This window comes from Mixophyes fleayi, chromosome 1 (genome assembly GCF_038048845.1).
Source record: "Mixophyes fleayi isolate aMixFle1 chromosome 1, aMixFle1.hap1, whole genome shotgun sequence".
In the NCBI taxonomy this organism is placed as follows: domain Eukaryota; kingdom Metazoa; phylum Chordata; class Amphibia; order Anura; family Limnodynastidae; genus Mixophyes; species Mixophyes fleayi.
This window is the reverse complement of record NC_134402.1, coordinates 191,886,234-191,898,897: the sequence shown is the minus strand read 5'-3', so window position 1 is coordinate 191,898,897 and position 12,664 is coordinate 191,886,234. Positions and strand designations below refer to the sequence as shown.

At 37.4% G+C, this 12,664-nt stretch overlaps 1 protein-coding gene across 3 annotated transcripts in view; it reads right to left on the bottom strand.

Moving 5' to 3' along the window:
• The window catches only part of CIST1 (colon, intestine and stomach enriched 1), a 97,659-nt gene extending 90,273 nt beyond the window's left edge, over positions 1–7,386 (bottom strand). Inside the window, exon 1 of one of the 3 annotated variants that reach the window (XM_075189915.1) lies at positions 7,254–7,386. In XM_075189915.1, coding sequence (XP_075046016.1) covers positions 7,254–7,326 — 73 coding nt within the window. In that variant the 5' untranslated portion in view covers positions 7,327–7,386. The remainder of the gene's footprint in view (positions 1–7,253) is intronic. The other 2 variants (XM_075189923.1, XM_075189932.1) reach the window with 2 other exon arrangements.
• Positions 7,387–12,664: the final 5,278 nt, after the last annotated feature.

Here is a 12,664-nt window from a genome sequence, read left to right as displayed (position 1 = left end):
CATGAGTTTACATGCTAATCACCTATAGGGGGCCCCATTAAGTTGCTGTACCGGGGCCCAAAATTCCTTTTGGCAATCCTGGTCACATGGTCTGGAGTGCAGTTGTCTGTAGAGTATGTGATGAGCAGTGGGAAATGCCAGTATGGCATACTGCCCCATACAGTCCCACTACGACCACTGCTGATAAATTAAGTCATAATATTCCACCGCCCTGAGGAAAATAAGTTGCAAGATCTGAAATAAGGGAACTCACAACCTATTCAAACTTAAAACCATTGGAAAGGTGAATGCTATGGGAAATGTAGTAGTCATATTCGGTGCTGTTATTTTTAAAAAAATTTCCTTACCAACAGTGAAAAGAGTAAATGGTCAGTAGTTTACTTATTTCTTGCTATCATGCCTCCAGTGGAAATCAGGAGTGACATCAGGAAGCAACATCACAAACTGCACAGAAACGTACAGTAGGGGGAGAATTATCGGTATAAAACATTTAATATAAACAAAACAATAAATTTTCCTAACAAAATAACATTATTATAATAATAACAGTTTACACTATTTAATTAATTTATGGGCCTGAATTATTAAGGAACGCAAATGCTGATACATGCTGTATTTTGCGTAAAAACACATTGTGCATGCCTAGAACCACAACATACGCCTGTGAAAGCACCAATGTTCAATTCCTCTTTGAGCGCAAAGGATCTTTACTACACCCTATGATTTCATTGGCAGAATGGGGAGGGGAAGGGACATATCAACGTATTCCATGTACAGTAAGGGCCTGCCGAGCTCAAGCACACGCTGCAGCGTTCGGTTCAAGCTTTGGGCATTTTAAAGGTACATGTTCTTCTGTTATATCGATTGCACCAGCTACAGGACTGGTTTAATTGCTGATTATTAGGGATGACGCGTATGCACGCAAGAACATGTGTTTGCAATAAGCAGCAACAGTAAAAATGAATTTTATGTAAACATTAATGACATCCTAATACTTGTGTTTTATGGGAGGAGGATTTAAAAAAAAATAATTAATGTTTTGTCAATAATTACTATATAATAAAATAGTTGTTTTTTTCTGTTAGTACTATTGTTATTTGATATTCCATATATGTATTGAAAGTATCCTACAGTGTGTCTAGAACAGAGTGGACCTAGACCCTTAGTTATCAATAGACGTATCTTTACTTCCGCTCTTTGCGTATGCCCAATGTACACGCGGTTTTAAAAAAAAAAAACATTGCGTCGTTTTGCGTTCCATAATGATTCAGGCCATTTTCTTCAACTGTTGAAAGCAAACATGTACACAAAATGTAATTCTTGTCCTGTGTTGAGGAGGGTATATTATCATAATAGTGCATTTTACTAGTTTTGTTTTAATGAATGTGACATCATAAACCCAGGGGCGCACGCAGGGGAGGTTTTTGGTTCTCCAGAAACCCCTCCCCTCCGTGAACAAACAAGCACAAAACAGCATGTATTAACATGCTAAACAATGCCCCGACAGCACCGCCGCGGACGTTGTCAGAGAAGCCTACGCTCGGTGCTGGCTGCTGTACAATTCAGAGTCCCCAATGGAGCTGCTGCGCATGCGCGGCCGCAGCAGCTCCTCCCTCTCATATCTCCAGGGATTACCGCGCTGGCCTGGTGAAAGGTGAGAGATCACTATGGCCAAATTTACATCTTATACATATATAGATCGTTAAATAGCAATATTGTATATTACTCACAATTTCACACACCAACTCTCAAAAACACCCCCGCTAAAGCACACCAATAACGTGATAGCACTACTCACAGACATAGGGCACACAGACAAGATACACACAGAAACACACACATGTTAAAACTTTTGTCATCTTTGCCTATTTCTCCCATATTTTCTCACTGTAAAATCTTGCCCAGTTTCAAAAGATTAGAGGGGGGATCTGTGAAAGTTTCATTTTGTCCAGCTCAAATTACTATCATGAGGTAAATCATCAATTCCAAAGATTTTAGATGCTTTTACTTTGCTGAGCAGAATCTCCCTTTTGCCACTCATTTGAATAACTGTGCATCTCAGTTTCCACAGAAAGCCCATTAATATTCATTGCCCATAGATATGAATGGGAAAATCTCAGCCAATCACAAGTAACTAGACTGACTTGGCTTACTGTGACTGTAAGGTATATTTTTTTTCAAGCTTTACGTAGCAGGCTAAAATAGTGGATCCTATAACATATTGGTTATCATCAAATATTTATATAGCGTAATCAATTCCGCAGCGCTGTACAGAGAACTCACATCAGTCCCTGCCCCGTTGGAGCTTACAGTCTAAATTCTCTAACATACACACAAACAGAGAGAGACAGACTAGGGTCAATGTGGTAGCTGCCAATTAACTTACTAGTATGTTTTGCATATATGTATGTAATATAGTCCAAACTTGTGTCATGGTATCAATGTTTTTTGTTTATTTTTGTGGTTGTTCATTTTTTTAATGTGCGTTAGAAATGCTATTGTGATGTGCGGTATCATTGCTAGTTTAAATACGGAGTGTCAATACTCATTTTAATGAAGGGTTTAGATTGTTTTAATGTATAGTATTTTAGTGGGTGGTAGGAATGATTTTTTTATGTTTTATTTTGCTTTGTTCCGAATTCAACCATTTGGAAACACCCCCTTAAAAATCCTGCGTTTGCCCCTGAAACCATAAGCAAAGGGGGCTATTTTAATGGTCATCTATATTAAGCTTGCCAAACATAGGCCGTTGCTGCTAAATTATCATAATTATATATATATAACTTATTGGAGGGTTGGTCCATGTTTTTTCCCCCCACTTTTTCATTTTAAACTTTATTAGTCTCTAAAAAAAATGTGCACGTTATTTTTTGTTATGAATTTGTCCCTGTGTTAACTTGCAGAACCATATGATTGCTCATACACCTATTACACCCTATCAGCGACATCCCATGTCAACAGATGCTCTAACATTCGGTGCAGGGGGAGAACCTTGATCTGGGTCTTACAGGTGATAATGTCACTAGAGTTTCTTGCATGTTCCCAAAGTGAAACCATGATGCACGGGGAAAGTAATCTCTATGAAACCACTTTCCAGGTAGTAATTAGGTTTCCAAACGATACCTGATAGCTATTTACATGTGAGTTGGTGCCTCCCGGCTCACTAAAGCTGAGAACACTAGATTCCATGCTGATGGCAGTGATACGGTTAAATTACTACTTTCTGTAAATATTGTGTAGATATAAAACGAACCTTCCAGACATACAGCACTAATCATGCTCAGCAACATTTTCAACACTTAGAAAGCATCATCTGGAGTTTGTAACCGTACCAGTTAATTAATGATATATTGTATACTAAGGGTTCATACACCCTAGCTTTTTTATTAGTGTTGCATTATATTTGTTTTCCATTTTCCAGAATGCATCGTTAGATTTGTTGTGTTTACTGCAGGTAAATACACCCAGAATACCTATATTCTTTTGCATTTGATATGCATTTTTAAAACTGTTAAATTAATGCAAAAAAGGCCTGTAAGACTATGTAGCCTTATAAACCAGATACATTCTCAAAAGTAGATTTAATTTGACTGTTTACTTCCAAAACGGCACTTCTTGGTGGTGCTACACATTTGTTCCTACATAGAATTTATTACAGGAACTTGTTCCAGCCTCTTTTCTTATATTTGAACCACTTGAGAAATATATAATTTGAAAGTGATTCAAGTCTGTAATGCATTATTTAAAGAAATTTTCTACCTTATAATTGATGCAGATAACATTGTTGCTACTGCCATCTAAGAAATGCATTTTGCTGTTAGGGTTAGGAGAACAGCTGCTATCTCATGGGGTAGATGGTAGTGTACAGCAGCAGAGAAGTCACACAAGTCCAAGGTTTTGGTACAACTGCACGCAGACAGTTTTATTAAACTGAAAACAAATAAAGAAAATTTCAAAAGATACACCTTATCTGTCCGGCACTAACTAAATACATGTCACTCTTAACTATGAAACTAAACAAAACTTAAGAAGTTCCAGCACATAAGGTTTACTCACAATAGATATCAAGCTATCTCCTACAGAGCCCCTACAGCCCCTTTCCCCACGCAGAGCAGAGACTCAGGCTGATAAAACTGACATCCTTTTAAATACCTCTCACAGATGCAACCATTAAACAACCTGCTGTCAGACTGGCAGAACAGAAGACCTTGACCAGGCTTTGTAAATGGATCCCACTCTCCTTTCTCCATGTACACCCCAGGGACCCTTACCAACTTCTTCTTAAAATGAACACACCCTTAGGGAAGCTCATTCCCCCACACAGAGCAATCTCCTTGGGGTTTTTAAAACATGTAGGTCAAAAATCTGGGACTAACATATCTCTTCTGAAACACTATTCACATGTCTTTGTCACATATATATATATATATATATATATATATATATATATATATATATATATATATATATATATATATATATATATGCACATATATATATATATATATATATTTATTTATACACACATATATATACACACATATATATATATATATATTTATATATATATATATATATATATATATATATATATATATATTTTAAAATGCATATCATTGATGTTCATACACACCCCTAACACAACTTATCTTATACCATAATAGTAAACCAATAACCACGCGACAAGTAATTAAGGTTGGAAAAGAGGAGTTTATTAAAGAGGAAGGACTAAATATGAAAACTAAAGGTGGCGGCGAGAGCAGGGCAGTCAGCCACAATAGCAAAACCAATAAAGGTGGAAAAGGTTAAACCTCTATCCACCAACCCGGGTTATACCTTATCTATTGGCCGGTGCTAAAGTGTACTAAAGTGTCTACTACCTTTCATGACTCGACGATGGCCTGCGACCGCTCAGCAGGCCAATAGATCCTCCTCGCATATTCAAAAGGAGTATGGCTTACATAAACAGGTAACAAGCACCATATGCTCTCTGGTTGCTGACTGAGCTGCTCTCCTACCCAAAGGCCACCAAACCGGAAAACATGAACTTGACCTCAACAGCAGGGTGGGTGGGTGCCAGCAACACAACTCCACACACAAGACCACTCCTAGGATTCAGGAGCTATAGCAGTGAGAGCAACCCCTCCCCTGTGCTGCTATTGGCTGCAACATTCTGAGGAAAGTTAACTTCGTGACGGTAAGCTGTATGAACTCAAACAAATCATTTTAGACCATTTGTGCTTCTCTTATACATATACATATATACGTATATATATATATATATATAGAGAGAGAGAGAGAGAGAGAGAGAAAGAGAGAGAGAGAGAGAGAGAGAGAGAGAGAGAAAGAGAGACAGAGAGAGAGCAAATGTAGCAAGTGGCTCTCATCTATTTATTACAGAATGTGTTATGGGCAATCAGAAAAACAGCTGTGGACTAGGAGAGAAACATTGTATAAATATTAACATGTTTAACAGATACAACTGAGCAAAACCAGCTTTAGGCAAGGTTGTTCTACACACATTCTAACACAATTTTTAGAAATTTTTAGAAATGAGCACGAAACTTGCATCCATTTGAATCTGTGTGTAAGTACATTCTGCCTAAATGCAATTTGCTGTTTGTAGATACACACAACAGACAGCAGTATACGAACAAACGTCAGTTCACTAAAGGGTGAGAAAAAATTGTATTTATAAAATTAAACAACCCTTGACAGTATAATAATTAATAAAAATATGACTTTTAAAATATTTTTGTACATACAATGCATTTATATAGTAAATATTACTTGCATACATATGTTTTGTGCTAGTTAATGACTGTGTCGTTTTTAATACAAAGACTAAGTCATGTCACTTAAGTCGTAGGCAGTGGTAAGTGTCATTTGTGTTCAGTCAGGAATTGCAAGCAATTGCATTCAGTGGTGTAAGGTCTGTTTCACACAAGATATGGCATGTAAACGGACTTATGTCCAAATATGAATCAGGCCCCATATGTTTTGGAGAATGTGCAAGCAGGTTAGTTACTATACACTAATTAAAAGAAAAGAGAAACTGAGTGTAGGTAACTAAAGAAGTGCAACTGTCTAAACTCTTAGGGGTCTTTTTAACAAGCGATGAAGAGTCAAAATACTGGTGTAAACTCCGGCAAAAGGCTCTTTCTTTTGCGGTGGACTTTACAAAGCTTTTTGCAGAAAAGGATGGTGTTACTTGACTTTAACAGTAGATAAAATGGGAATATATACTTGGAAATATTCAGAACCACCAAAATCACAAGCAAGTAGTACTGGTTGTACAATTAGTGACTATTGTAACTACATGCAAATGATTGTGACTGTGTGCTAGGCTGGACAGTGCTGCAATCCCCTTGTGAGGTCTCACCATACAAATACTCTTTTTGTACCATACAGATTTTATACCCGGAATATGAAATAACAGACAATATGCACATATTTGGGACATCATCAGCTTTGGGACAACATAGTGAAGCAATGCCAATATATGTATTTTATAAATATGCTATTATATGTTGCAGAGATAATTTTGTTTAATGTTTGTGGCAAACTGTTCTGATAGAACATCCATCCCAAAGTTTATGGAGAGCTTCTTCGTAATTGCATTAAAAGTTGCCATCTGAAAAAGTAAGTTGTTCCTCATAATGAAATAACATTTACACTTTTTATCTGTCAGACGTCCAGGACATATTAATGAGTCCCAACCCTGACTTGCCCTGTAGGTGTTTTTTCCTGTAGGACAAGTTTACCTGCAGAAACTCACAGGCCATAGGCCACGAATAAAAGCTCAGCACTCGAGGCAGCAATAACACTACAATGCTATGCAGGATTAACCCCTTCTCTTCTGGCTGAGACATAAACTAAACAAATAAGGCACTATAAGACCTCAATTGTTAGAATGATTGTTCTTTTTACAGCAGCATAACAACGGTACAGATACACATCAATATATTTTTCAGTTCACCAACTGTCTTAACTTGTTTGCAAACTTTTTATGACATGTCTAAAAAATAGATATAAGTGTTACAGGTTATTATTAAACAAAACACTACTGCTGGAGTTTATGGAAGAAGCATCAATACAAATACAAAATAATAAATGTACTCCAAAAATAATTTATAACTTGCAACTGTGTAAAATGCTTTTGTCTTTTCTACAGAAAATTCAGAAGCTCATATTTGACACTCTTCTAATTGTCAGCATAGAACACGCTGATTAGCAAGCAAGAAACGTGTTACCTTGTAGTAAATGCACATGTAGCGTCAGCAGGAACAGAAGCAGCAGCGAGGACAGACTGTGAGGCTCAGCCATGGTAAAGACAGGTTTATAGTCTGGTAGCTGTTTGACAAGTACCTTCTCACCACGTCTATGTATCCTAGTGGCAAGGATATGAACAGGTGTAACCTGAGAATAGGTTAGACCTACTGTTTAACTCTTTGTTAGAGCAGTGCATAGTTAAATTATATGGTCAACAACAGTACATTTGCCCATTTTATTGTGGAGACTCTCTTTGTTAATCTGAATGTTTGTTGATTGTGCAGGGCAGATGATTGAGGATTGTCATTTGCAGATGCTTTCTGTGCACTCGGGTTCAGTTGATTTGAGCTGCTTTCCACTGCTTTGTTCCCTAAAGCTGGGTACACACTAGAGAAATTTCGACCAACTTTTTATGCCGAGCGATTTTACATGCGACCGATGGTCCGATCGCTCGGTCCATGGACTGCATACACACTAGCCTTGTTTAGGACGATAAAGGGAGGAGCGGACGTCCCTTTAGTGACTTTTTACAGCCATGTTGTCGTGAACAATGATTTCAATTTCGTACACACTGCAGCGACATTTGCGGGAAATGTACGAGATACCAAAGAAATTAGCATAAAGGGGCAGAGCTTTAGCTATAGTTAACTCCCTTCATTTCTATAAAATAGAAGTTTAGTAATATACATTAAATTTAGAAAAAATTTAACTGCTAAAGTGGAATGCATTGAATATTTCCTAATAATAAAACCCCTTCGTATGTAATGGAATGCTCCATTCTCGGCGTGCATCATCGCTGATTGGTCCACAGCAAAAACAAACGCCCATGTCTGAGTGTATAAAATGACAGAGGAACCTGTTTGGTGCCGAGGAGCGTCAGAAGGTGAGGAGAAGGTGTCAGTGGGGGTTGCGGGTGAGGAGAAGGTGTCAGTGGGGGTTGCAGCTATGGAGACAGAGACGGGGACGGAGATAGAGTCAGAGATGGTGCTGGAAGGGCCAAAAAATGTTGGAAAAGTTAAGGTGGGGAATGGAGATACTCAAGAAGAGCAAAGAGCAAATCCAATGAACCCAAGAGAGGTGGAGATGATGGTCAAAGTACTGGACCAGGATGATAACGACATTAAAAAAGGTCAGTAGCAGATGTAGTGTACCTGTAGTGTAGATGTAGTGTCACATAAAGCAATGTAAAAGGCTAATTTATAACCTAATTTTTTATGTCAGAACGAAGAATTAACGGTGAGAAGGCCTGTTTAGATACCACTGATACCACTAATGTTACACCTGTTAGCAAACAAGGAAAAATTGAACAAGAAAAATATACTAAAGAAGTTCAACACGAAGGTATTTCAGTGAACATGTGTAGACATGTAAATGCTTTGGGCACATACCTGTACCGTTATAATAACCAAAATGGTGCCTGTTTTCCAGAATGTACGGAGGTTAAGCCTGCTATTATTGCGATTTCGCCACAGGGACCAAAATATAAATATAAACTGATCTCGAGCAGTGTGAAAGGTGAGAAAATGAGAGTATTTATGTCGTTGAATATAAATTACAGATATATAAGTTAAATGGTAAAACATTTTTTATTTCCTTGTTTCGTAGATAAAGAAATCAAAGCGAATAGAAACCCAAGCGACATCAAGACCTGTTCTGCCACAAACCAGTAGCACCTTTAAAAATACTAAATACTAAAAATAATACTCTGCAGTATTCAGCTCTCTGATTGGTATGGGCGCGCTCACTTCTCATGCGGATCTTTCTGACAGCTGTGTGTATTAAAATTTTTGTACCTTTTTCTTGCAATAAAAATGTTGCTTGAACACTGTGTGGTTTATTCTGGGTACTTCACAATTATAAGTTAACAAAGGTTAATATAACTTTAATAGGTTATAAAGGTATAAGTGTATAAAGAGTAAATATGAATACTTTGTGATCATAGACGCAAAGGGTAATAACACACGTGCTTTGCACAAGTGTAATGGTCTGCAGCCAGACAGATGCAATATACATCGATACAAAACATAGTGATGTACTGATTCCGCACCACGTGGGACTGTGATTGACATAAAAATTTACATACACACGCCCCCCAGGTCGAGGAAGTATTATACACACTACACAGCGGAAACGAGATTGAAACGAAAATATTAAACGGTACGACCAACCAAATGAGGCGAGAATCGTCCATTTGGGCAGACTTTCGACCATCGTGTAACTGTACACACTGACCCGACTTTTGAACGAGCGGTGGTATGTCGGCTGTTTGAGCCAATTATTGGACGAAAACAGTGTAGTGTGTACCCAGCTTAAGGAGTCAAGCTGGTCTATACACACTAGCAAACATAATTTATTTAATCAATAAATTATTCTTTTCAGTCTTCCCTTTACAGATAATCCTGGAATTAACAGAACGGATATTGCAGCGGTAGAGGCTCTGCATGCAAAAGCATGGGGAAGCTTTTAGCTGGCAAGAGCTGGTGCTAATTAATGCCGGCAGGGTTGTCAGCAGTAACCCGGTACACACAGTGTTGGACTGGCGTATGAAGGGCCACAAGAGAAATACAATGGCCCACCAGAGGGGGTGTGGCCAGTCACTAGAGAGGCGTTACCAAATCGGGGTGTGGTAAGCCCACGAAGGACAGCTAGCACCATAGTGTAGTATATAAAGAATACACAGTCTTGACCTGCCCCTTAGATTGGGCAGAAAAGTCACCAAAAATCGGGATTGTCCTACTAGAATCAGAATATATGACAGACTATCCTGCTCTCTCCTACCTGTTCTTGTCACTTTCACCACCTGTGGCTGCTGGTTTCTTTAGTTGCAGCTTGTCTGGATCCTGGAATGTTTGGGGTCCTATTTGGAAAAAAAAAATGGGCACATTTAGAAAATGCAAACAAGCCCCAGTGTTAAATGAATAGGACCCACGAATAATACTTAGGCCTTCCTCAAGCCCCAACATTAAAATAATAGTATTCCCATTTAATAAATAGATCTATATCCCTCCAACCAACCCCAACATTTAAAGTAATAGTATTCCCATTTAATAAATAAACCTATTTCCCTGCCTCCAAACAGCCCCAGAAATAAATTAATAGTATTTATGTATAATAAATATACCTATTTCCCGCAACCGTCACTACCATTAAATAATTAATATTCACATTTAATAAATAGACCTCATGCTCCTCAAACTCAGTCCCACATTCAATTAATAGCCCCCAAACCAAAAAATTTTTTACTCAAGTGCGCTAGACAATGTTGCAATACAAGGGATACAAATTAATTTATTATTTTGCACATAAGGAAAATGCAGTCTGTTTTTTCATGTAGCACACAAATACTAATTTGTACATTGAAATTTGAAGTTGACCTAGGACGTGCCCTACTCCAAAAATAAATCTGCCATCACATTTTAAATTTACCTCACCCTCCAATGCAACATGGTTTTACCTTACTTACTTTTGCTTAACTTTCCTTAATGAATCAGGCCCTATGAGATCAATGACCAGAAATAATGTATACTCAAATAATATACAAATATTAAACAGTTATACTAAAATGTAATAAAGGTTTTAAATGGAACCTTGATTTTTATATGTACAAGAACCCCTTGTCCACCTCACGTGAAATAACGTCTCTACTGTGGTCTAAAAACATTACAATTAAAAACAATTTCATTATATAGACTGGACTTTGTTTAATTTGTTTCCTTCGTATTACTCACTTTCTCAGACAGGATATATAATTTGTTCCTTTCATAAAGCTCAATGGAAGCTTCAAAAGGAGGTTGGGGTATGTGGAAAAGCACTCTTTGGAAATACAAACATTTTCATTCTTATGTACACAGACATTGTAACAGAGCTCTCTCTGCTGGCTGAAGGTAGAAATTCAGAAAAAGTAGCATTGTTTTCATCAAACCTTTTTTTAGTATTGAAAATGTATTATAAAATAATGCATTATTATTTTAACAGATCTACTAGGCACATTAATATCCATTATTTAATTTGTTTGAACTTTTTTTTTAAAAAAAAATTGCAATATTTTGTGATTTTCAAATCAGGACATTGTCTGTTATCAATGTTAAAACAATAACATTTTGAGTTATTTTTTTTCTCTGTTTAAATTGAAATTACAGTTTAAGTCCACCAATGCCATTTGTTGAGGTGGGCAATCACAAAGGGTCCAACCAGGAACTGAGGTGTGGTATGGTTATGTGTTCTAGCTATGATTTTTGGTGTTTCATGAGTGTTAATAGAGAGTTTAGCCATGTAGAAGATGGTGCAATGAGATGCCTGGGGTCTTTAACTATACCAGTAGCATAACTCCAATTGTATGTGGCCACAACATGGGTAGACCTCATCACAGCAACGACACTGTCACATTTTATCACTAGGAACACGGTGGATGCTGTTGTAGGTTCTAGCAACTCTTTTGAACATATACATATATATATATGGTTTAGTGATCTTTTCACTACATGTTGCATCAGAAAATAACTTTCAACAATACCTAAACGTTACTTGCATGAACATTGTTTATTAGGCACATCATTGAGAGGACAGATCTGTTGGAAGGATCACCACTAACTGTTCTGAAGAACTTTGCCAAAAACAAAGTGGCCACTTAATGTTACCGGTTAACTATATAACTTTCCTTGTAAAAATTTGAACTTTAGCACTGAAACTTCTCTTAGAAGTAATGCGTAAAACAGTTTTGGAAAATTGCTGCTGGAGTTGGCTTGAGTTTGAGGTTCTCATGTTTTTTTCTCTTGTACACACATGTACAGAGGGACTTAACACATGATATTTACAAGTGTGATCATTTTCCTTTATGTCTTCCTCATTGTCCTCTTTATCCAGCACCCCAACTGCTGACAGGTACTTACGAGTTCTATAACCCTTGTATAAGGCTTGGATTTTCACAGATGCACTATGCTGTTGCTTCAGACATTGCCTCACTTTATAACCCTTCCAGTATGTTTGGATAAGACTAGCTGCCCACATCATCTGTTGGTAATGTTTCTTTGTCCTGAAAACATGCTCATCAGCATTGTCAAGGCAAACACATGCAGGATATGCAGTTGTAGTGAATTCCAAATTATCTGAATTCCAAGCCATCTCAGTTTCAACCTCTTTTCCCCTAGGAGTACAGTTTGGACCAGTATGAACAAAGTTAGTTTCAAAATTAATATCTTGATATTGGTCTGAGTATGTATTGGAATACTTAATGGTTTTATGTTCATCTTGTGTGTACCCTAGATTTTCCCTTCTCCTTTCCTTCTTTTCAGTCTGATTGGACTTCTCATTCTGGTTTGTTGACTGATCAGTTTTATATTTCTGATCTGTGCTTGTACTTTTCTGTGGCTCCATAATCTTGTATAAATCATTT